Source organism: Typopeltis vanoorti, chromosome 4, assembly GCF_054136105.1.
Source record: "Typopeltis vanoorti isolate ZY-2024b chromosome 4, IOZ_Tvanoo_1.0, whole genome shotgun sequence".
In the NCBI taxonomy this organism is placed as follows: domain Eukaryota; kingdom Metazoa; phylum Arthropoda; class Arachnida; order Uropygi; family Thelyphonidae; genus Typopeltis; species Typopeltis vanoorti.
The window spans coordinates 70,291,885-70,319,296 of NC_143552.1; the positions used below are offsets into that span (position 1 = coordinate 70,291,885).

The window sequence follows — 27,412 nt, forward strand, 5'->3', positions numbered from 1 at the left end:
ATTGGAATAAACTAGACAGATGGGAAAATGAACGGGGTGTTGATTTAATGCAGCAAAATATAAAGTCTTGAAGTTTGGGATACATCAATGGAGGCTGCATACTCAATTGGATGAGCTGTACTGGAGGAAGTAGGGGAGACAAGAGATCTGGGGGTGATGATTGATAGAAAACTGAAATTTAGGGAGCATATTGCAAAGGTGGTGAAGATAATCCAGAGGATTGCTGCAATACTGAGAAGGATGCCGACCTGCAGAGATAAAAGAGTTATCGTTCCATTGTATAAGACCCTGATCCGACTACACTTAGACTATTGTTTGCAAATTTGGGTCCGAGGATTTGAAGGGGATAAATTAACTGTGGAAAGGGTACAGATGCAGATAACAAAGATGGTTTCAGGACTGTACAATGTTAGTTATGAGGATCAGCTGAGGGAATGTGGACAGCAGAGTTTGGTGGATAGAAGGAGAGGTGATATAATTGAGACTTTTAAACTGTTGAGAGGCAGTTACAGGGTGGACACTGGGGGGGGGGTAGTTCTTTCGCTTGGTGGAACAGCGGGAAGAAGCGATGACAAGGTGCCATCCCTGGAAGTTACGGAAGGAAGCCTGTGAGCAAGAGGATGAAGAGTGGTTTCTTTGCATGGAGGGTGGTTGAACTGTGGCATGCATTGCCTGATAGAGTGGTAGGAGCAAGAATGGTCAATGAGTTCACGAAGTGGTATGATAGACTTTGTGTTTCCTAAGAAGGACCTCCCACGATGAGTTTCTTGACTCCATGGAGTCCTGAATAATAATAATAATGTTTCCATTTTAGAAAAACATTCAAGCCTTAAATAGGAAAAGTATTATCTGTTTATCTAACTCAACAAGGAGTATTCATGTATCATAGAACTAATAGATGAATAGTGTGATTTGTTTTTGACTAGTGACAATAATTAGAATAAAAAGTATACATATTTGATATAAAGATCCTCTATTTATTACACTCTTATATACATTGATTATAACTAAGGCTGATCACAACATCCTCTCATATTTGATTTGCAGGTCATTCAATAATATCTTTCATAGAAAACATTTAGAATTTGATATTTAGTGGTATAAGGTATTTGATTAAAAAATCATTAGTTATTATATTACCTGTGACAATTAATATGAAGTAAAGAATCAAGACAAGGACTGTACAATGGTATCTTGGGATTGTGATACAGTCAGTTTTGGATCTTGCAATCTGTTATAACAACCGAACATTTGGAGCTTTCAAGAGACTTATGCTTGTGCAATCAATTTTTTTTTTTTTTTTTTTTTAGTTCTGATTACAGATTTCTGTCTATATTTATATACTGTATATCAGCTAGAATATAACCTCTGTAAAGATTTTTTGATAGCAAATTATCTCAGTTAAGAAAACTACAGTTAGTAAGAAAACCAAGCATTGATTGAAAAGTAGACTGTAGTAGGAATAAGTTACTGTACTGTTCATTCCCAAGAATGTAATTATTGGTACTGTCTAAAAAAGTTTCAGATAAAATAAGGCCTCACAGACTAGCAAATTTACATTAAACTAGAACTATACTGCATTGCAACTATTATTAACAATTAAAACTCCAGCATATTACTATAGATATTTAACTATGCTAGGTAAAATGTACAGTCAGAAGACAAAACGCTTATTATTGAAACTATTTTTCAATTTTTGTAAATATTTAAAAAATGCATGGCAATATATATTAAATCTATAAAAAGTATCAAAAATCTTGTAAGTCAAAAATAACATATTTGGCCCCAAGTAAAGAATGATTTTTTTTCTCTCTCACTAATCTCTCACTATATTGGCCAGTTTTCATACTTGATATCTCAACTTATAAGTTTGTAACTTATTCTTGCAAAGGCTGGGATAGTTCTCATTGAAGCAGCTGAGCAGTGTTCTCGACTATTTAGTGAGTGTAAATATAACTTATACTGGCACAATGTGAATTTGATGTTTGCTAATAATTCATAGTCTCACTGGTGCTAAATTTGGAGACCCACTGAAAGTTTCATTCTCGTTTGTCCTAATAGGTTGATGGTGTTAATTTTATACACTTCAGTAAGCTTCATGTTGTCATTAGTTGATCTTACTGAGACATAAAGACATAGGCACATTAAGAAAAAAAAAACATTTCCTTAACAAAACATCACAGGAAACATCGTTTAGAAAACTATCACAGATTTTCATCTTTCTTAGTTCTGATGAATTCAAACAGTGTTCTCAAGAATTTACTTTCACTAAGCCAAGAGGAAAAGACCTGTCACCAAATTTAAAATGTCTTTTATCATAAAACTTGAGTAGGGCTGGACTGTAAGGATGATTTTCTTTCAGATGTATATAATGAATCTCAGGATCGTTGGTGGTGTGACCACACTCTTCACATACATACATCTTAACTCGACGTTCCTTGTATGCATACTGATGCTGGATTCCGTGAACTTTTAGGGTATGAGACTCTAAGGAGCAACGTTGTGTGAATGACTTCTCACAAAGGTTACACTTATATGGACGAACACCTAGGGGAAAGAGAAGAGAAGAAATGAGTAAAAGAAAATTAATTGCATTATTGAAGCATAAAATATTAAAAAAGGTCAAAAAATCACTGCACTGAATTATGTGTTAATAATATGACAATTGTGACTGAATCAAATGTATAAAGAGTTCAGCAGGTTGATAAGACTGGGAAGTTCAATTATATCACCATGTATTTTTAGGAAATCGATGAAAATGGTTTGATATGGTTATGGTTTGATATGGTTAGTTAATGAAAGACCTTGAAAAATTTAACATAAATTTTGGTTTATGTTAAATTTTTTTAAAACTTTTTTGGAAACATGCTCAAACGGATGGTCCTAAAGGTTGAAAGGTTTTCCCACTTGGTTATACTATAAATTAAAAATGCCAACAAATTATATTCTTGGTTTAATCCTTTATCCAAGTGTAAGCAAGCAAAATTTGCATGTGAAGTAACTTCACAACTGGATAACTCATATATAGAGACTAATGACTTCAGATCACTTGCCTTACTGTCCCATAATGCAAAGCACGTATCCTTATGGGAAGGGTCACTGCCCAGACCGGTTTCCATCTTTATTGAGGTCCCATCAGTAGGAGCCAGACTCAGAAGTGATACCAAGGTTGAAGTAATGCAGAAGTCATATTTCCATAGCCAAAAGTTGTCACACCTTATTACTAAAATATTCTGAATTAGAGATAGATGTTGAAAGTTTTTCCACTTGATTATACTATAAATCAAAGATGTCACAAAATTATATTCTTGGTTTAATTAATTGTTTATCCTTTATACACTTGGATATATGTTCTGGAAACTTCTGTTCCACTTTCATAATGCATGTTTTGGGTAGCTTTGTTTTTATTTTTTATTTTTTTTTCCTCTAGAAGAGGCCAGTTTGATTGAAGGTGAATAATTGGACAAGTTCTTCAAAATTTCCTGCAGTTTTGTTAATTGCTGCTTTATGTACAACATGGATCTTCTTTTTTTCATATTAGAAAATATGGTTTTCACCTTCTCAGAAATTATTTCTGTGAACACATCTATATTGTTTTCACATCCCTCTCTCTCTCTCTCTCTGCAGACTACTTTAGCAGTTTCCTTTCAGGAATCAGTAAAATTTCCTGCCTTATTTAGCCACTTTTATGGAGCTTTATGTGTGTGCTTTTCAAATTCTTACTAATGATAATGTCTTTCAGACCTGACTGCAATACACATTCTGTTTCTGTGAGCGAAACCTCTTGAACCCTCATGCAATTTTTTTTTCGCTTTGTTGCTACTTGCATGATATAACTTGTTAGATCTTGTTATACCAGATGAAAACTGAAGATTTGTTATTTGTCTTAGTGGCAACAAAACAAATCTCTGACTAATGCATAGATACATAAAAGATGGGTCAAATTGGCTGTGAAAAAATACCTTTAGGGCACATTTCTGTTTAACATTTATTTTATGGCATATGTGTGGGGAAAAAAATCATCTGCCTCAAAAAAATCACCTAAGTGGATTTGGCCATGATTTTTTTTTAATGTGTTCAAAAAGAAAAATCACAGTAATGAGGTTGTCATGGTAAATAGTATCACTAGTATATATTAGAATCAATCGAAGAAAACTATCCAGTATATGTCAGTATATAAATGGCAATGTCTGAGCTAGTAATAGTAATGATTATGAGTTTGAATTGAATCTTACCTGTGTGTGTCCTAGTGTGACGCTTCAAGTCAAAGGTATCATTGAATCCTTTACCACAGAATGTGCACAGGTATCGTTTAACATCACTGTGACATTTCATGTGCCTGTTGAGCAATCTTTGAAGGGTGAAACCCTTCCCACACACTTTACAACACAGGCTAAAAAGAAAGTAAAGAATATGTATTAAGATTATATGACATATTAAATAATGTTAAATCTTAACAACTATTCTTATCAAAGTTTAATTAAATAAAAATCAATTTATTTATAGCTTTATAAATTTATTATTTGTGTTTAATTGTTTTTAGTAATTCTGGGGTCAAAATTAGCTATGATAATATTTCATAACTCATAATTTATAGTATAACTAAGTGGAAAAACTTCCAATAGCTATCTCTAATCCAGAGAATTTTAATAATAAGGTGTGATATGGAAATATGACTTCTGCATTATTTCAACCTTGGTATCACCTCTAGGTCTGACTCCCATTGATGAGACCTCAATAAAGGCTTAAACCAGTCTGGGTAGTGACCCTTCCCATAATTCATAGCATTATACATGTCTGTAAGGATATGTGCTTTGCATTATGGGATACTAAGGCAAGTGATGTGAAGTCATTAGCCTCTATATACGAGTTGCCCTGTCCTGCAAATACTTCAGGCACAAACTTTGTTTGCTTACACTTGGATAAAGGATTAAACCAAGAATATAATTTCTTGGCATCTTTAATTTATAGTATAACCAACCAAGTGGAAAAACTTCCAACATGTGTGAATTCTGTTGAAAGTTTATTTTTCACTAGGTTAGACTATAATAAATTTAGTTTAATCCTTTATCCCAGTGAGAGCAAACAAAGTTTGTGCCTGAAAATATCTTCAGGACTGAATACTACTTACCCAGGTAAGATAGGACAACACTATATTCAGTCCTGAAGATATTTTCAGGCACAAACTTTGTTTGCTCTCACTGGGATAAAGGATTAAACTAAATTTATTATGTGTGAATTCTACTGGGTAAATTTTAGGTTATCTATACTTATAGATGTCTCTTGTAATGTGAAGCTCTAAGCTGTAGCTTTTCAAGTATATGCATAAATCTAGCTCTGACAACATGTGTTTAACAGTCAAGCAGAGGAAAATACTGGAAAGAGGAAAAAGGAAAAAGTTTTTTTTTTTAAGCTTTATACTTAGTTAATCCCAGTAGTTTTAACACATAAGCATTGTAAAAGAATGACAACATTGCAACCTAGCAAAGTCATCAGTCATTTTCCAGAAAATATTGAACGACTTCAAGGTGCAGTACAGAGTAGTCTTGGAAAGTCAATCAATAAGAAAAGCAGCTCATAAACTTGGAACATTTTGATGTTAGTTTTATGCAATGACTACATAAATTTAATTTTGAAAATGTTTCCTTAAAACCTTTCGTTGTTACAGAAACTTTTCAAAACATGATAAATAATAAAGAAAACTCCAACTTGCCACATGATGAACAGAGAAATGCAGTGTTACAGAGCACCTAGTTTTTAGACAAAGGTTATTTTCATTTGAATGGGGCATTTAACAAGCAGAAGAGTATATAGTTTTGAGAAGAAGCACATGCCACCAGTTTTGTGGAAAATAGACACTGTGAAGTCAGTTTAATCAGACATGTCTTCTTTGAAGAAACTAAACTCCAATTAGTACTGGCATTTGAAAAATTACCTCCTATTGTAACTCATAGGAACCTAGCTGCATCTGGTTACCCAGTGGTTTATGCAAAGTGCCACATCACATTGAAAATGTTGTAGCATATTTTCTGCACGCTTCCTTCAATCTGTGTAATCTCGCATTATTGTGAGTGTCACAGTTGGAAGCATGTTAGCCACTTTTTACTCATGACTTGAACCCATGTGTAAGTGGGATAAGTATGGAAAGAGAGGTTGTTCCTGAAGGAACCTCTCAATTTTGGAAATAAAAGCCATGAATGCTTAGCTGCATCATCATCAGATTGATTAAGAGCATGTGCTACATTGTCATTCCAAACACATTTGTAATCATGCTAATAACATGAAGAAGCTGTTAAACAAAATAGAGGATATATATTGAGTGCTTTTACAGTTAAAATATTTTCCAAGGTTCTGAGCATCTGATTCTAAAGTTTGTAACATTTACCCTTAAATAAGTTTTTTAATGAAACATTTCATTGTGTCAACATTTCACATGCCACTCTCATACCACATGTACAGTGTGTTTTTAGATAACTTACCTGTTTTTATCAGTGTGATGGTTAGCATTTTCTAGGTTTTCTGGATTTTCATTACTTTCTAACTCCTCAGAACATTCTATTGTCTCTTTTGCTTCCTTCTGGACTAAAGGATTTTTAATACCATGGCCACCATTCACAAATTCAATGGATGCATTATTTGGAAGGCCAAGCTGTAATTAAGAAACCAACCTTAATCAGAAAACAAGTTAAATTGGCTAATAAATAACAAGTTAAATTGGCTAATAAATAAATGCTGTAATGATGTACTATTAAAATATGAATATTTTAAAATTATTACTAATTACACATTAAAATGATTTTAATAAACCATTCATTGATCTCATCATGCTAATGACTTTAGTATTTCCAGTTGTTATTGAAAGGAATAAATTACTTACCCTCTGCTGCAGAACTGCTACTCTAGCTTGTAGAGCTGGAGTCTGATTTTCTTCATCAGTATTTTGTCTTCCATCATTGTTTGACGAATCTGCATCATCCATTTCTGGAGAATTCTGAAAGCTGTCTGATGATGATGATGATGACAATGATGGTGGTGGTGGTGGTAGGAATGAGCCAGTTCTCCTATTGTGATCGTTATGATGACTAACTGGACTTTGGGAAGCTGATGGGCAAGAGTATGCTTCCTCCTCATGATTCATAGTATGTATTGTGGGCAATGGTAAATATGTTGATGGCATATGCCTTTCTTTGGTGAATGTGGAGACATCACTTTCTGATACTCCTTCATGAGCTTTCTTTGCTGTCTCCCATGGATGAGATGAGTGATATTGACTTTTTGTACCATGGAAGTTTGAAGATGAATGGTGGTTACTTCTGTTGTTTTGAATAGAGTTTGTGATAGTCTCAGGTACCTCATAGCGATATCTACTCTCAGGATGTACAGACATATGAAATGGCCTATGCTGAATAGTATGGTCAAATAAAGGGCTTGAAGACCTATACAATAGTTTATGTTCATTGTTACTGGATAACAGTTGTTGATGTTGAATTCCACTGTTCATTAAAGGACTTGTGGGTATATTTCTCAAGCTGTTTTGACTATTATTATCTGCAGGATGCTGTTGCATTTGATTGTGATTTCCATTGTCAGTAAATGGCTTTAAAGGCAAGCATACTTCAGGATGATAACCTCTCTTGGACAGTAGATGCACAGAATTGCCTTGTTGTTGCTCATTACTAGCAGTACTGTGGATCTGCTTGACTGCTTGATTTGGCTGCTTGATTTGTACTTCATAGGAATCATGGGTATTTGCAACTTTTAGTTGAAAGTCCTGGAACCTTTTATTTTGAGACTGTGGACTAACACACTTATTTTGTGATGAGCAGCAATCTGCATCATAAATATGTGGACGTGGATGTTTGTAAGAGATCTGATAGAGACATGTCTTGTTTTCTGGAGGACTTGCAACTGGATACACCAAGTAAGGACTTCTGTTATCAGGCACAGAATTAAGGCACTTGCTTTGTGATGGAGAAATCCTAAAAGTTCCACTTTCATGTTGACTTACAGAATGAACCTGAGATTGTTGATAGGTTTTGTTTCCTGAAGGATTTGGAGATTGAGACCCAGATTTTCCTTTATCATGACTCAGATGATTAAGACACTTTGATTGTGGCAAATGACAATTTTTTTTCTCATAATGATTTATATGACTAATTTTGTTATTTAATGAAGAATCAAAATGTCTATAGTGCTGTTCTTCTGAAGTTTTGTTGCATGTTAGTGAATGTAGTTTATGTTGTTCACTGTTACCATTACAATCTTGACTCTTTTGACTTGAGATACTGGTTGGAGGACTAAGAGGTGTATTTACAGGATTATAATACCATCTTGTGTCCAAAGGACTTGAAGTCCTGTGAGGTGATATTGGAGGAGTCTGAGTTTCTTCTAACCTTCCATTCGAATGAATATTAGAATGGAAAGAGTCTGGAAAGTTGTTCTCTGATGTGATTGCTGGAATAATAAAGAAAGAAAAAAAATTAGTTCTTCGATCTGTAATGATTACCTGAATGTACAGTATTCAGATTTATTCAGTATTCAGAATGGCATTTCAGTAATCTTACTTCAAGATTTGTTTTAGTAGTTTCTATACTAAGGATTATTTCTTACTGAAATAAAACATATTTAATATTTCCAGCATTTCTTCTTATTTTCATTTTCGTAAATATTTCTGGTTCTTCATTAGAAATAAAATTGCTTATACTTTTATGAAACATGATTGAATGAAGTAATCATAAAACAATAGAACTGCATCCTTCTCCCTTTCATTATCATTACTGAGATGCAATCCTTAAATTTCTTTAATGTGATGTATTACAGTTCTGTGAGCATTAATTCCTTATACCCATCTTATGTCAGATAAAGGTTTAAGAGTAATTAAAACAGATAATTGGAAGTTGCTTGTTCAGATAAGTTTGTTGGTTAAACATTTAGGTGATTTCATGTGTTTATGTATGCGAGAAAATTGTTATAGGAGTTATGTACCTGAAGTGTGTTTGTTTTAGTTATAAATTATTCAAGGATACAGTGATTAGTCAGTTCATACAAGTATGGTTGGTCAGACAGAGCCATCAAGGGTATTTTCATGGAGTCAAATTACAGGAGACCTACTTTCATCTTTATTCACACAATACCCATCATATGTCTCTTTAAACTTGTTCACTGTCAAGGCACTCACAACTACCTCTAGCAATCCATTATACTCATTCACCACTCTCAAGGTAAAACATCTAGCAAGCACACCCTTACTAACTACATACTCACACAACTTCCAAGAGTGACCCCTTGTTCTCTTCCTACTTGTCAGTTATTAAAATTTCTTTTTGTGTCATTTAGTAAGTTTCTATCATGTTCTCTCTTTCTCTCTCTCTCTCTCTCTCTTTTCTGTCTGCCAACTAAACTCTGCAAATCACATGCCTTCAATCTATCCTCACAAGGAGCATTCCACAGACCTGTCACCAGTTTGATCACTTGTCTCTGAATCTTCTCCATCACCTCCTGATTCCCAAGAAATCCAGGTGGCCAAATCTGTGCACGGTAGGTATGAGATACTGAATATAGGTTAAGGTTTGAGAGGAATATGCTGATGATGATGCTAAATGGGAAAAGCATTTTGGAGGATCCTGTGATGCGAGGCCAGTAAAAGAGGCCTTGAATTGATTATTTTGAACAGAATAATATGTTATTTCACTCTTTGGGCAGAGAAAAATGGAATGTATTGCAGGAACTTTTCTTTAGGAGGAGGCAAGGGATCTGGGAGATTGAATAGGAAACTGAAGCTCAGGAGACATATTGCAAAAGCTGTAAAGGTTACTCAGAAAATTACTGCTATAATGATAAGGACACTGACATCTAAGGATAAAGAAATAGTAAGTCCACTGTATAAGACACTAGTTAGGTCTCAACCGTATTTCTGTGCACAGATCATCTTAGGAAATGTTAGAGAAAGACAACTGGCTGAGACAATATCAGTGTATCAGTATCAATATCTGTGAGAAAAATGTAAAGGAATATGCTATGCAGAGCTTGGCATATCAAAAGATAAGGGATGATACAATTCAGACATGCAAATTATTGAGAGAAGGCTATCAGTTAGATATATAGGGAAGTGTTACATAGGATGATAAGTGGTGAAAGAATGGACAGGTCATTCCTAGAAACTGTAAAACTTGCATGTCTATACATGAATCAAGTGAAAAGGAGATTTTTTGCATGGCAAGTGATGTGTACATAGAATAAGCATTAGAATTGATTTTGCTGAGTTAAAAATGAGTTTTTTTCAACTTTAACAGACAAAAGGAGATATGGCAGTTTGTATTTACCTGCTTCATAGTGCCTCCTTAATTGGAAGAATGATGGTACTTTGCACCCTTCGGTTGGAAAAGGCCATGTTCAATTCTGGTCTTGATAAGAGGAATGTTTATATGTGTTTTTTTTTCTTCAGTTAAAGGTAAGTTAGCTGATCTCATACGGAGGTTGCAGGGTTTTAATCCCACATACAGGCAAATTGGTCTTGAGAACACAGACAAAAAAAAAATTACTGGTGGTGGACAGTAGATGGCATTGTGTGTGTAGATAAAGATGGTAGTTCTGTGTAGCTAGTGGAATGGTAGACGGTTGTAGAGTGCCCTCCCTCGATAAGTCTTGGACTCCTTGGGAGTGTCATGTAATAATAATATTCATTCTGGAATCAGCTGAAAAAAAAAGTCTGGAAAAGGCAGAAGAAAGATGCAGTCACAGCATCTAGGCATTTAGACATGCACACACATACAAGGTGAGTCAGGAAGACCATGCATAACTTATGGAACTTACAATAGGTCTTGGTCTGGTACTGTACAGTTACAGAGATATGGTTGTTTGTATTTTAAAATAAATGAACATAAATTGGAAGAAAGTCCTTCAGTTAGTTGCTAATGCATATTTGAGACAACAGGATATCATTGCCATACCCTAACAATAATTCAAACAGCTTTGAATTATTGATAATTCAAATGAATAATTCAGTCAACACCCAATGTATTTTGAATGTCTTGGGTGCAGATTACTGAAACTCACCTACTCAATTTGATACCCCCCCCCCCTGCAGTTAACTTGCAGCAGATTTTGCTCTTAGTAGTTAATATGCAGTTTTTTCTTTTATTTATTGTACTTTGGTATACAAAAAGTGTGGAAATAATTTTGATGGAACTGTGGCGCTTTCCTTTATTGGATTGAAAGAGCTTAATTCAGAGAATTATGACTGAACCTGGGGTTTGAAATACTTTAGCTTACTGCCAATGTGCTATATGTTTACTGCTAATAGCACGGTTACGTTTTTGGCGTCCTTCGCAAATTCACAGCTGCACGTCCGTTTATTTATTTATTTATTTATTATTTTTGTGTATGTGTGACAATTTCGATAAGTGCTAAATATTCATTCACAATCGGCAAGAGCTACTGCCCCAATGTTTACAATCTTTTATGGTGAGAATCACATGAAAAAAAATTAAATAAATTATAAAGTACTTTTATAATTCCACATTCGTCTGCATTATAGAGATCTAAAATTTAATATTTATTGTATTGAACTCGGTTGTTTCGAGTAAAACTCCTTGAACTTGTGATCCTTCCCACTGGTAGCTAACGGGGAATGTTCGTTGGATGACGGCCAGAAGCTATTTTATTTCGAAGCTGATGAAATACGAGGTGTGACATAAAAGTCGAAATATGCTCTATACATTCAAGTTCCAGACTGCAAAACCTCAGTAAAAACCTACTCTTATTCCCTGTTTTCCACTGCTTTCAAGGTCATAGTGAAGTAACGTCCCTTGGTGTCTAATGAATGAAACCGATCCGACATATAAGATAATCGAAAGATTAACGGTTCGTCTTCGAAGGTCACATGTTGCACATAATACCTTGACTGCTAGAACAATGCTGATATTAGACTCTGTAAAATGATCCCGCGTATCACAAAGGACGCAGTTCATGTAATAACATTACGTTGCACAGCATCTACAGTAGTATACTGCTATAGAAGTAAAACCAGTACTTTTTTTGAGTCTGAAGAACTTAGAAATGTTAGACTATAAGAATATATCATTGTTTGGGGTATAGTATTGACGTTGCTAAAACGGAGGAGTGGAGTTGGATAATACTGAATCCTTTAGTGGAACTCCCTGATATCATTACTAGTACTCTTCTTCCTCTCTTCTATCTTTCCTAAAAATACTATACGTTTACATTCGATTCTGGTTACTACATCTGGCTTTAAGAGCTATGTGTCACTGTTGTCAACAGTCACACCACAACGTATTCACCAAAGCAACAAATTCAACCCCTTTTGCTCTTGATACTTCTGGTATTCGTGTATAACGTTACCCTCTGGCTTTTTCGTATACTTACATTTGCAGTTTGCTTTGGACAACTCTCTTTCCTACACATCAAAAAGTTCGAACCGCTAGAACAGATCCACTCCTTCACCATATTCAAAAACCATGCTTATTGACATTTATATCATTATCACGTTTGCATGCCTACATGCATGTTCTAACCGTTCCTCTCATGATCTACTTTCCTTGCATTAGGTCTCACTCCAATAAATAATTTCTTCAGGCTTCTTATTCCAAATCCATTCAAGTGGAAGTGCAAGCCTTTTCAACTATGAAACTCGCTTCACATATCCAAGCACTCACCCCCATTTCTGCCACGGCCTGTGCATAGAATCATTACTATCATATTCATCTTTAACCCTGTACTTTCATATCTCGGTAATAAACTAATAATTTTCACTCTCTTACTATTTCTTGTAATCCTTTCATATCCTCTCTCTTGCTGTATTTATACGTAATTAAATCATTCGTTCCTAAGGCCACTACTATCTCGTTTAGTTCTTAACTGCATATTAAATATGCAGCACCATACTTTTATGAAGCCTGAAAAACAGGCAACCCCCCACCCCCGCGTACAAATAGTTGCAGAGCGTGTTATTTCCCTTTACTATGTATCTTATTTCGTAACATTTGGTTGATTTTTTTCGCGTTCAATACTTTATATTCGCATGCAGTTTATATGTACGATGATCTTCAAATATGATGACTATGAAGAAAATACGATGAACTTTATATACGAATGTTAGAAAAGGATGCAATAAAAAATCAGACGCGCTAAATGGCATGTGATGACCAGAAGATTCTTGAAACAACGGACTGATTATCTCTCCAGATGATCAGTAAAATATGTAATATTCATTGGAACTTATAACAAGTTACCAATTTTTATGAATGAAGTTACCTTCATTCATTTCCATTATTGGAATTATGCTTTCAAGGTATAACCTCGAAACATAACCTTCAAATAACCTTCTACACTGCATTTCTGCAGTGTAGAAGGTGGATACCCACCATGAAAGCAAACTTTTTAGGAAAAAGAAAAAAAAGAACTAACTTAATTCTATATTAGACATACGTGAAGGGTGGCGAAATATCGAGTACTTGGACGACAGTTCGTGAATTTTCTCGCATCCGGGTAACAGTCATCCTTGACGCTCCCCTTCTGCACTGGGTGTCACACATGCGAGATAAATAATTACAGCATGTCTTGCAACATCAATAAATCCCAGTTTTTTTTTTTTTTTTTTGGGGGGGGGGGTAAGAACTCCCGTATGTTTGTGTGTGTGCATGCTCGCGCGAGCAGATTCTTCTGCAACTAGTTTTAATGAACCTAAGGATTTTCGGCATGTAGGTGATACTCATAGTTTCCAACAGTTAATTTTAGCAACACCCAAAGTAGGCGTTTGTAACTTGATTTAGATAAGCATTTTAAGAATTACTGCGAACCTTTATGGTACGTGAGCGACATAATAAGTTCGAGAACTGCAGATATTTAGTAAGGTAATGGCAAAAACATGAATAAAAAAAACTTAAATACTAAGACTCTTCCTCCCCCAGCGTTCTTTACGAAATACACTTAAATGACTTCCGTTAGCATAATGATGTCATTTTGTACGCGATAACGGACTGACCTCGAATTTTGCCACCCTTCCTCCAAAGAATTGGAAGTGGATGCCGCGGATGGGAGGAGGGGAAGGCCTTCACGAGCTGTCACAATTTGGCTTCTTACCAAATGTCGTCGCTATTGGTACCAGTGTTCAAACTCCACAGAGCTGCTGGAATGAATCACATTAAACTGAACGACTACCGTGATCGCTATTGTGGACATCGTGTTTCCATGGTATCTGCCCGTCTTTTTTCTTGTCATCGTCATTATGCAGAATATAATTGTATCAGCTCTTGTGCTCCTGACAAACGAGGTCTCCACCCTGAATTGTGTATTCCGTAGTTCACCGTTATCTCTGCCAAATGACATCGGTCCATTTGGGAGTCTTTCGCTTCATACGAAGGCGCGCAATAGAATCAAAGCATGATATATAATTCCGCTTTGTACCAAGGTTACGTTAGCGCTGCACGAGTTAGCGGTGCACTCTCCAGATGTGCCACACACTCAAGGCCGGTGTGGTTACAAAAGAGTGACATTCGGTTATTTATGCGGTAAATAGGTCCGAATCACTACAGAGTGCCTTACATGTTTGACCTTCAGCATGCTTCCTTCTATCGTCCACGGGAAAATGTGCCAGCTCAACAGGTCCGCCTACGGCGACCGTGAAAACTGCCAGAGAAAGTAATCCTGACAAAAACCTGTCTTGCTGCGGGGCATGATGGGTCACCTTCAGATTTTCCAATGAAGGCGGCACGCGTTGAGTGAAAGTGAGCGTGTCTCTAGGTGAAGGCCATGGTCATCATCAATTGTCACGTGACTGACTCGTGCTCCGTTTAGTAACGGCCGTACGATCAGTTTTTATGATGCTTCCTTGATATTCTACCAGGTAAGTATTTTGCGCAAGCCAATTATGAATTACATTTGCTGTGTTGCTTGTTAATCAGCCTTTTGCAATAAACGCTTTGGAAATCAACATGTGGTGGAAATTAATACGTCTACATTGTTTCATAAATATCTTCCAAAAGTATCATTTCCAGAAAATAAATAACTTTATTGGAAATTCCATTAAACCCATTTACAGTTTCTTTTAATTTTACAGTTCATATATTAAACATGAAAGGTTTGAATATCTGTATCAACCAAAATCCGAGACACACTGGATTTTTTTTTTTTTTTTTTTAATGATATTCCCTTCCATTAAAGGTTACAAATCTACAGCACATCAGCCATGGGTGAAGTAAGGATTTGGTAACCACAACCCTGCTCTATTTCGAAACAGACCAAACATGGTCTCTTTCGAATTACTTCGGGCATTTGGTAAGCAAAATGGTCTCACTTCGGTCGATAAAGATCATCTATGCGTCTCACTCACTCTGTGGGTTCGACATCATCATAAATAATTTTAATTTATAATATTATATTTATGTCCGCGCGGTTAGCCTAGTGCGCTTCGCAACCATATGCCTAGGGAAGGAGTGTCCTAGGTTCGATTCCCGTCGGTGACGTGAAGAGCTGAAAGATCTTCCTCAGCTATAGCCAAGTTAGCCGGACGTGGACAGTAGTCCACGTTTTTTCCCCAGTTTATCCTGATGTTTTTCATCCCGCAAAGCAGGTAAACCGGCCTTGAGAACTCAACACTACAGACATAGGATACACCGGGACGTACACCACAGGATACATCACTTTATCCTGTGAACGATTTGAGATCCGATGATTAATAAAACCTCGATACCACAAGGTAAAAGAAGATGAGATGAGATATTATATTATATTTATCTCATCTCATCAACAATTTGCCTTCCTATAGGACAGCAGTTTTTTTATGAATCGATAGTGCTTACCATAAATCGAATCAGCTTTGGGGAGGAGAAAAGGGGAGAAGAGTTGGCAGGTGCGAAGTCCATTTTTGCTTGAACAGTTCTTAAAGTATTATACGATAAACAAAGGATGTAATAAAAACCACATTTCACGAAGTGCTACTTGTAACCGGGGAAAGTCCCCTGAGCCCGCCACTGTGTGGTCACATACGTTATGATTAACTGGATTCCCGTGAGAATAGCTCAAGACTGTCAAAGATCGTCCTGAATGAGTCGTTTAAGAGTACCTTCAGTAAATAAACTCTAACGGTAGAAAATACTGTCAAACCCATTGAATATTTGCTTTTATTAATGGTGAAAATTGGTGATTTGTTGGATTGCTAATATGTAGAAAATGCTGGAATTCTATGCAATCGAGTGTAATATTAATTTAAGCGGAATTTAATACAATTTTGAATTTCTACATCATTCTTGAAATTTAAGATTGTTCATTTTGAGCTTCACTTTTTGCTTTGTTTTGCTGTTAAAGACAGAGAATTTATTTATTTGATCAGGGAAACGGCAAATGACTAAGTCATTCCCTTGGCAAATCATGTGCACATAAGAATTTCCAAGATTAATTTTGTAACGTAAGATTATTTTTTTCTGATTTGTAGTTTTCCTGGTCACATCTCAATTTGGACCAGCAATATTTAAAAAAAAGTATGCATGACTGACGGACCTTGTGAATTACATACATAAGACAGATATTATTATTGCGCGACGATTCCAAGGAGTCCAATGACTTATCGCGGGAGGCCACTCTATTCTATTCCGCTACACACGTCTCTTTCCGTCTCCTCTACTACTTAATACATAACAACACTACTACCACCAACACTATCTATCGTCCATCACCACCACCACCAACAACAGTATTTTTTTGTCTGTAAATTGCGTGTGTTCACATGGCTGATTTGCCTGTACGCGGGATGTGAAACACCCGAGTTTCCGAGGAAAAAAAAAAAAAAACTGTTTCTGCCTTTTTCTTGTCAGGACGAGAATCGAAACCAGATCTTTTCCAGTCGAAGGCCTCAATGTTCCGTTGTTCTTCTAATTGCCTTAGAAGAACAACGGAACATCACCTCCGTGAGGCAACTGGCCTGCAATAATGGTACCAACCAAGCTTAAAGTAATTTGGTTCCTTGCTACACCAGAGGTCCGAGCTGTGATCCAGTAGCAATTAATCGGTTTCTGGTTTTCCTCCGAGGACTACGGTCCGACACCACAATTAAACACGCGCGCTACAGTAAGAAAATAATACAATATCAATTCGTAAGCATCAATCAATCTCACTCAATAATGGCATGATATAGTTACAAACGTTGCTTCTTTAGGTGTTTTTTTTTCCCCTTTTTTTGCAAGGAACAGTGAGTGAGTGGAAAGAGAAGGAAGTACTGGATCTGACAGTCTTAGTTGAGAGAGAAAGGTTGATCATCACATGAATTTGCTAGATTAGTAATGTCATATTTTTTTTAGATTAGCATAAAACTTGAACTCAGTGTAGAAATATCCTACATTCTTTTATTGTCTTTTCCGTATGGGACCTTTCATATGTCTGCAACCCACTGTTACAAAAATAACTTGAGAATTTTCGTCCGTCCTCCTCTAGGAGCTTTAAGAGATTTCTTTCTTTGGTTCATTCTCTGTCCAACTTCTGCCAGATATTCCACGTCTAATATTTGCATTTTTAAGAAAGGAAACCGGCACAGTTGAAACATCTACTTGCTTGTTCACTCTTCTTCTGCCCTATCGATTCATTTTTACACAATTAAAACAGGTTTTAAACACGTATGAGCAGTGCAGTCAGATTTCGCCATTCATATTATGTAAAATTATTTTCTAAAAAAATGTATAGTAATAATAATTGCCATACAGTATACTATATACCGTAATCATATTGCGATTTACGATTCAGAAAGCAAAGAATAAATATTTACCTGATTTTGCATAACCAATCTATTCAGGTTGGTTATGCAAAATCGATACCATAAAGGTTTGGATAAGGTGGTGTGTCTTACTCTTAAATGTATATTCTTGCGAGTAAATCAGGTGTGTTCTCTTGGCCGGTTTGTTGGGTGAGAAATCCGAGTATCCGTGGGAAGGAGGAATTTTCCGCCTACATATGAGACCGCTAACTCACCTTCAACTGAGAAGCCATTATATAGGTTGCGTCCTAACCGGGTTCGAACTCAGGTCTTTCCATCCCAAGGGCTTCGTCGAAACCGACTGAACTACGGAGGCGCTTTTGAAATGTAATACTACAAAATTTAACAAAAAAAAATGTATCTAATATTTTGCGCTGTTATGCTGAAATAAATTTTTCTATACTTCATGCAAATGAATGTGAAGTTTTTATTTTCCTGTTGCAACGAGTCGTTAAGGTTTACATGGAGGTCAACAACTGCTAACCCCATTTTTTTGCTTTAATTTAATTTTATACTAAAATACTGGAAACTGCTTTTCAATAGGCATTCTTCTGTTTATGTTTCTAGTGGGCCTCGCCACCAGAGTAAATATTGTGAATTTTATATTCTGCAACCTAACAAACTACATGCTTGCATGGATGGTTTCATTCTATGTGTAAGTACGTTAAGTATAATATACATATAGCGAACTTAGAATTCCAGTGATAGTCTAACAATCCATCAGCCTGCTTGGCCGAGTGGTCAGCATATCTTTCCTCCAACCGAGAGGTTGTGGGTTTGAATCCCACATTGAGTATGGAGGTTTATGATTGTCTTTAGCTGGGAGATGAATTTCATCTCCCCATTTATTGGAAGCTTGAAGTGGATTGAAAAAAATTGGTCTCTGTAGTGGTCTCTTGATTATGCAAAAAAAAAAAAATAATAATAAATAAATAAAAGAAAGCAATACAAATACATGTATATATATTCTTTCTAATTGTATACCAGAGTGACGCTGCTTAATGTGCGGGAGTTGTTTGTTAACAGAATACTCAAGAATTTCAGCAGGTAAGAAAATTATAAATTGTTTTATCCTTGACCGTTTGGTAGTCGCAATTTTATGAAGTTCGCTAAAGAACCGTGCATGTATTATGACGTCTGCTTGACTTTTCTCTCAAATTAGTACTAATTGGCTTAATTAAAGCGGTAACCCATAACAGCAGAAAGCCTTTTAGCAAGTATAATGACTTAAACGGCTGTTTTTTTGAAAACTATAGTTAATCCTCGTGCTTCCTAAAGACCCCACTAGATTATACCAACTCCCCTGCCGTGTATGCAACTCCTACGTGTAGTCGTTGAACAACAGGATGTAGCCTGTCAGGGTAGTGCCGAAACAATGAGCCGCGAGCAACGTAAGACGTGATTACATGTATCATCGCCAGCTTTACCGCAACTGGAATTTGCATGTCACTAGTTGTTGTTGTTCTACAAGTAAACCCCTAACCGTTCTAGGCTTTGGAAACTAACGGAAACTCTTCCCACCTTAGACATTAGTAAAAACCTGTTTCTTTAAAACATTTGGAATTACGCATTCTTCGCAACAGCACAAGACCAACCGCATAACACCGCCCATCTGACCTTGGCCGTGAACGGCAAATCGAGTCAAACCATGCTTACTGCGTTCGTGTCCAGTTTCAGGAAAGTAAACTCGAAGTCTGCGAAGTAGACCGTGGTTGCTTGTTCAGTCACCCGATCTACCCTGCGGCCGCAATGACGACGGCAGGCAACACGTAATCATAACAGCGCTGCTCTTCCTGAAGCAAGGGATGCGGGATAGGGGGAAGGCTGTGCGGTAACAATACTCGAGACCATCCAACGTTTGCTTCCTGGCTCGGCAGGATCATCAATAATAGAAGATGATGATTCAGCTTGGCTTTACTCTGAACAGGCCACACAGCAGAAAAGGGATGAGGAAAAACAACCCATTACCGCAGGATATTATTATTTCGCAAATCGAGACTTTCACGATTGAAGAAACAGACATTCACTATTCGCCGTTGTTTTATTTAATCGTTCGTGATGTTGAAGAAATAAATGATCATTTATTTCTTCTAATAACTTTGTCTGGCACACATTAAGCTTAATTTGTAGATTTTGATTCGTCTATTTTGTTCTTCACAACACCTGGGGGGGGGGGGAAGGAAAAAATTTGTTGTGACATGCAAACACGAAAACAACCACAACCGTTCTAAACAAGTGAATATTTTACTACTAGAATCATTACTTTTTTTTCTCTTTCTTCAATTAAAAAAAAATGAAATTTAATAGGATTCTGTATGCATTTAATTTCTGCATTTCACAAGCGCTCTTATAAATCCCCATTTCCAGTTGAAAATATGTTTTTGGAACTTATAACGTTTGAAAGTAGCAGCGTATCCTGCGACTGAGATACGCATAGTCCGCTTAAGTTCGTTTTTGAACAACATAACGTGCTGTTACTATGGCGAGCAAAGTGACATTAATTTATAATTGAAATAGTTTTTATTTTTTATTTTTATGTAAATTCAGCCCAATAAAGGTTGCAAACTTATCGCCCTCAGTAACGTGGATGAACTGTAAGTTAGCTAATCCAGAAACCACGCTCTGGACTGGAACTTTTTCAAGCCACTTCAAGTAGGCAGGGTGGTGATTTCACACCAGGCGACGAAAATCGTCTACTACCTAAAGACATTCACAGATATTCGTGTGTGCAGCGGGAATCGAACCCACAGATTGTTACTTGGAGAAGAGGATGCTGTCCACTCAGTCAACAATGCAGGTTAACCTAATAAAATTAATTAATTATACTTAAATTAACTTAATAAACTTGATATTTATTAAATGCAGTCAGATAGCTCACGGTATATATACACTTCTCGATGACTAACAATTGCAGTAACAAAATGTTAAAATACATTCTTGAGACTTTTGTCTTAAACGTGTATTTCAAAAAGTCAATGTAAACCCAATTTTATGAGAACAAAATCAGTTCGAACATAACAGCACAATTCTTAAAAATGAAAAATATGAATTAGTAAATAAGGGCGATCATAAAGCGCAACCATTTAGTGAAAATCTACAACAAATGACATGATCGACTAACCAGAATAATCTTCCTAGACACTGCATGGATCCATACCGAAGGTAATTAAAGTGAAGTGGACAACCCCCTTCCCCACTCCTTCATGTGGAATTTATGAAGGGCACTAGAAGCTCTCTCTCTCTCTCTCTCTCTCTCTCTCTCTCTCTTTTCATCAAAAGAATATTAAAATCATCACCGAAAAGCTTGTTTAAATTGCTCGATCCCGGTTTTCCTTTTGACATAAAAAATTTCAAAATCCTTCTGAAAGATAGTTTATAAAATGAAAATAAGCAATGAAGATCGCTATAAAAATTGGTGAGAAACTTTTAAAGGTGGAAGAGGGAAAAACAGTGCTGAATCTCCACAAAGGTCTGAAAAATAAAACAAACAAACAAACAAAAAAAAACCTGCGAGGATGAGACCACCGACAGAAGCAGAACAAGGAAAACTGATTTCTATGATCAACTACGAAGCAGTCGTCCGACCTCGACATTAACGCAGAACGATGTGCAACATGGATGACATCATTTGATAGGATCGGTGTGTCTCATACAACTAATTATCACTTACAGTTTGCAATCAGTTGAGAGTATGAATGCAGTAGCCGTCTGAATTATTCACAGGTGCATTCGTGATTTGTTTCACGGCAAAATGACACCACACCAAAAATTCTGCAGGAAGGAAATCGTTTCTTAGTTACTGACAAATAAATCAACGCCTTTCTTTCATAATTTGCAGAGTGGTGATGAAATATGCACACAACAAAAGTAAGAAAAGCAACGATAATTCATGGAGGCGTTACCCGAACATGCAAGCCATCCTTCTTTATGACAACAAAGACCGCGCGCCAGTTTGTCAACAGGAGTAGTCACAAAGGTTCTGGAGACTGTTTTCCGTTCAACACACAAGGTAGACCTGGTTCCTTCGGACTTCTGTCGTTTTAGTTAAATAGTAAGTTCTATTCTTCGATTAAAGTTTAAGAATGACACTACTAAAGTGGAAAGAAACTTTGAAAGAATGAATTTGAGAACTTCTCCAAACAAGGCTATTCAGGTGGCAGAGTTTTTCATCCCGCAAAATAAACAAATCGGTGAGTAAATCAAGCAGTTTACAGACATAATTTCATTGGCTTCACAGCCTTGGCTGCTTCGGCCTTAATTCCAAAAAAAAAAAAAAAAAAAAAAAAACCAAAAACCCAACAAGGAACCCCCAGCCATTGTATTACTCACCAGTAGAAAAATATAATTAGGAGTTACTTATGCGATAAAGCGTTGTTGAAGGAGAAATTTTGGTTAGAAATTTTGCAAGTTGTATTCTTTGGCACTGGAAGAGAGTGAATACGAAGAACGAATGGGACAATAATATGCTGTGTTTGGGAAACTAACGAAGCTGCTCAATTGGTTGGGCCACTGCGCGACGTGTTTGTTATTACTGGTGAATGTTGCAGCGTGTTTCGTACTGTTAGAGTTCAACAAACTGTTATCAACATCGGAATTATGAATCGTATAAGAATTTTGGAAGTCGTTTCTTTATTAATATAGTTTTTGTGGTGCTGCTTCAAAAAAGAAAGAAAGAATTATACTTATTGTATAATAAAAATAAGTATCTGATTGTAAAATCAAAAGTGAAATATTTTAATCTATATACTAGTAAACAGTATAATCAATATCAGAAATATATTCCATATGGGATAGTTATATATTAAGATATAACCATTTGTTAAAAATCGTGTGACGAGTATTGTTTCTTAATATAGTTTTTTACTATGCATCTCAGGGAAAGTCTCAGTACTACTTCAGAAGGAAAACCGATGGTATAAGACTCGGTTTTGAATCCCGTCTACGATGCTAGAAAAATTTCTAAGGGCATCTCAATTGAATTGAAGATAAGTTAGCCTTTCTCATGCAGAGATGGCAGGGTGATTTTTTATATATATTTTTAACTCCCAAAACAAACAAACCAGACAGAAAACACATGCAGTTAGTAGACATAAATACAGTAGCTGGACTTAGTTGCCAAAGCAACTAAGGCCAGCTTTGAATTCAAACTAATTTTAGTCTGAAACAAACCGAAGAAAGAGAGTGTGAGAGTTGTTATTATTCTCTACTTTCCTGTATTGGTTTTGACAGAAATGAATAAAATGCTGATTTAGATATAACTTTCAAGATAATATATTTTCAGTTTCTTAAACATTCTTGAATAGTTATATTCGAGTTATCTTACCATAAAAGAATAGATTATATGCTTGCTTATGGATTGCATAATACAATAGTTAATAAAAATAATGGGAATGTTCCAGTCAATCCTTTATTCGCACATTACTTTCCGCCATTTCTCAAATAATCCGTTCAAATAAAGTTCTATTCCAACAGGCTTTTTTGCTGTTGGGTGTGAAAGCCGGAGAGGCTGAAATATCTCGGAGGGTGAATCATTTATGTTCGTTCTAGCAATTTGCAATCTTCGGTAAATAACTGAGATATAGAAAAACAATCTATCATACATAATCAGTATCCAAGTTGCCAAAATACATCTATACTTTAGAAACGTATTTTGGGCACTTCCCTGTTGCTGCGTACAATTAATTCAATGAAAAAAAGAAAGAAAGAAAAATGAAAAGAAACAAAGCAGAATAATAATGATAAAAGTAATCGCGCAGTGGAAAAAATAAGAGTAATACACGAACCACCGTGAACTAATGAACTACCGTGGCTTAACACATACTAAATTCTTGTAATGAGTTTACAAGAATGTATGCGTTTCAAAGGTTTCGTTCATAATTTAGTGTTGAAAGATAGTCTAGAGACATTAAGGCGGAAAGAGAATGAAATGCGAAGATTTCAAAGCAGATAAAATCGACTGTCGGGTTACTACAGCCCGTGAACAAGTGATGACAGAAATAAATAACGAACAGAAAACCGGTTGTGCAGCCATAAAATAATTATTCGTTTTGCGTGTGTCTTTTCCTTTTACTCCCTACACGTACGAATATTGTTTCCACATACGTAACAAACCAGAATTTAACGGCTTTCTCAACAGCGCCTAACAAGAATGCTTACGAGTAGGCAGTGTCTAGTACGCTATTACTTGATTGAAACGCAATTATATATTAAGCGACGCATAAAGCATATTACAGTTAACAGCGTTACCTGTATATATATATAAAAAAGATAAAATAATGATAATATTCTTATTCGTATTTAAAAACTGAACACAAATATTTCTAAGTAACAAAAGAAAAAGCGTTTTGATGCAATTATATACCTCTGTATGCTCATAATATTAATTATGCAGTTGTCGTACAAGTTTACGCAACGGTATTTCATTTTTTACTAAATAAATAGCAAGAATAAATTGAAATACGATACAAGAATCTCTCTCTCTCTCTCTCTAAGTTTATAATAGAATGTACTATAATTTTGGACCGAGCGAGTTTTAAATGAATAATATTACAGAATAGTTTCATTAGTCCTTAGTAATAGTGTTTCCATTTTGGATTATGTAAATAAATACATGAAGAATATTTACATCCGCAAACGTAGATAATAAGTGATATCAACGTGCATCCAGCTTTATTGAAGACTGAAAATGCTTGTGATGATTAGTTTTTATAATTGTCTGCAATGCAACATTTTCATTTTAAAATGCTGCTAAAGGACATAAATCATAATATATTTTAATCTAATTATTAAATTTTTATGCATTGGATTAAAAATAAAATAAAATAAATAAAAAAGATATCTTTATATATTTCGAAAATGCTTAGGAGACAGCTTCTCTGCGAATGCTCATTCAGTTAACTAATTTCTTCACCGATTCCTCAGTAATTCCAGTCTTCTGGAATCTAGCAGTGTTATCATTGCATTTCAAAGGAAGACCAAAGAAAGAAAATTAGTGTTGTTCCAAACATTACGAAGCAATGTTTGAAACATCACTAATACATGAAAATACATCCTGGAACGAACTTTCACATGCTGATCCGAAAGCTGACCGAACCAGACGAACCAGATAAATTTAACTGGCTCTATCCTCCAAGCCCTAGTGTTCCAATACTGCATGGATTTCTTAGCATATTTTTTGTTTGTTTGTAACAAAGAAAAAAAAATATTAAAGTTAAGGAATGTAACTTAAAGCACTGGTTGAACGAAAGTAAATAAAAGTAAAACTGTTCACTGTGAACATTTTAATTTTATATATGGTTATCATCGAACATCAAAGTAACTAACTCCACAAGAATGAAACAATTCTTTTGGAATGCGGAAAATGCGACGTCTTAGATTACACTTGATCTGGTTGTTTAGTGAAATGCGTCACTTAGTCCAAGTGGAATTAGGTTATTTCATACATGCATAATCACACGTGAAGAACGGACGTGTGTTTGTGGCATCTTTCAAAGGAGCTAAGGCCGATGATCATCCTTTCCCCACTTTTAACAGTACGATAAACGAAATAAACCCGGAAAAAAATGCAGGCATACAAATCTAGTTGCTTTTCATGATTTGTCGAAGCATACACCTTCAAATATTTTCTGCTAAGCTGAGAGTCGATTTGCATCGCAATTCGATAGTTTGAAAAAATTAAAAAGAAAACATAAAGCGTGTTCCGGAATTTTAGGAGCTGTACGTTTTAGGATTAGTTCTTGTAACATTACATCTAAGCAGTTTTCGGGAGAATTTTTGAACAGAAACAAATCGCTTTATTTGAATTAGTACAGCATTTCTAGTTGATTTTTGACCAATGTAATTGAATGAAAGAAGTCATTTCTAAATAGGCCATCTCCAGTAAAAAAAGATTCAAACCAATTTGACGTGAAATTTCACTATCCTCCGAAAGGAATTTTTTTAATCTATAAAGTAAAGAAAGCGGTATACTTTGCTTTTTCAGAGTGTCTTCATTTAATTTGTTCCATCTCACTGCTCATGGGTACAGTTATTTTTTCAGTAGTAGTTTTTACAGCATTTGAAAGATGACAAAAAATCTTCTGAAAAGATTCCACGGGAACTGTTTAACATTCAAGGGAACAAAAGGTTTTCTTATATATATACATTTCCTTTACATGAAAAAAAAAAAGTCTTAAAAAGGGTGAGTTATGGCCGTGGTCTGTATATTTCTTGTAGGAATTCGAACCCAGATATTTACTAGTCAGAAATGGGTGAAGAAAGTAATAGTGTAGCATGTGGTTTTAAATTATTATGTTGTAAAAAAATTATGCTAAAACAGAAACATTTTCTTCGGCTGTCGCAAGCGGTCTTGCAGATAAATATCTGAAGTTGACTGCTGTTCTTTCTTTATATAATGTGGATGATGGAATTTCAAAAGCGATGGGTTCAGTTTATTGGGATAGCTCAATTGTGTTGATAATGTTTCAGGAAGAATGAGTATACCAAGTGCAGATGGTTGGCTTTGACGATTCTCATATACTATAATCATCCAGTTATTCGATATTTAAAAAAAAATGTTGATATGCGACCTATTTGAAATCCTTATAACTAATGCCAAACAATGCAGATAAATACATAAATAACAAAAAAAAAAAAAAAAACTAAAATGTTTAATCACCTATAACAACGTTCTCGTAAAAAAAAAAGTTTTGACCAACATCTTTTTAAAAACACAGTTTGGACAACCGTGGGCTAGCTAATGGAATAAAAACTATCGACCTTTATTAAAAATTAAGATTCATTCAAAGTGGCTTAATTATATCTAATTGTAATTTCAAAATGTTTTTTATAATAGACTATTAATTAGTAAATATAAAATTTATAATAAACGATGGTAATTTGTATTATTATAAATTTGTTCGTCTGCTTTTAACTACTGCAGTTGTACGCACGTCATTTTGACTTAATGTTAACTTCGATCTGAGCACGAAATGTCAAACTAAAAAAAGAAAAGAAAATGGCTTATACCTTAATCATCGTATTTTATAATATTTCTTATTAATACTTTTAATACTTCACAATCGACGATAAGAATAAGAGAATGACAGAATAAGTTATTTATTAAAAATGATAGCTTAGATCTAATTAAAATAAACATAGCAAAATAAATGTTTCATCAAAATTATAATTATCATGACAGTGATATTTGAAAAACATTTCTTCCAGTTGTTCCATGTTTTTCATCCGCAGTGGAAAAAAAGCTGTGGCGCCTTGTGTATAATTTAGTTGAAACATCAAACATTTCCCATTAGAAAAAAAAAAAAGTTTCATTTTGATATTTTGCCGGTACTAATATTATTTCTGTAATCTTATATATAATCCTCAGAAAAAAAGAATATCGATAAAATTGTGTTTAAATATAAGAGTTTTCATTTAAAAAAGTCGACTTACCTGTAACTAAATGAGATTCTTCAAGAGCAGCTACCTGCTCCGACTTTGCTCGCAGCGTCCCTTGTTCCGGACTTGGAGGTGGGGTCACCATTCCACATGGCCCCGGCCTCCAGTGAGCCCGGAATTTCCGTACTAGGAAGGCTTTAGGCATGCCTACAGTCGTTAAGGTGTGTGTACTCCAAACTGGACATCACACTTCTGCCTCCACCGCCACTGATATGG

General features: G+C 35.4%; 1 protein-coding gene across 1 annotated transcript; it reads right to left on the bottom strand.

Annotated features, from left to right (window-relative positions):
- Positions 1 to 956: 956 nt before the first annotated feature.
- Positions 957 to 27,412, bottom strand: LOC150107397 (uncharacterized). The gene is made up of 5 exons (XM_090391265.1): positions 27,191 to 27,412; positions 6,878 to 8,454; positions 6,480 to 6,649; positions 4,236 to 4,393; positions 957 to 2,547 (listed from the first exon to the last, which is right to left on the bottom strand). Exons 1-5 carry the CDS (start codon positions 27,339 to 27,341, stop codon positions 2,252 to 2,254), a joined length of 2,352 nt encoding a protein of 783 aa, XP_090247391.1. The 5' UTR covers positions 27,342 to 27,412; the 3' UTR covers positions 957 to 2,251.

Excerpts from the sequence above, each read along its gene's own strand:
- LOC150107397 (XM_090391265.1), bottom strand. The coding sequence starts at position 27,341 with ATGCCTAAAGCCTTCCTAGTACGGAAATTCCGGGCTCACTGGAGGCCG. Across the intron at positions 6,650-6,877 it reads TAGCAGTTCTGCAGCAGAGG|CTTGGCCTTCCAAATAATGC; the intron begins GTAAGTAATTTA and ends TCTTAATTACAG. Across the intron at positions 2,548-4,235 it reads TCACACTAGGACACACACAG|GTGTTCGTCCATATAAGTGT; the intron begins GTAAGATTCAAT and ends TCTTTCCCCTAG.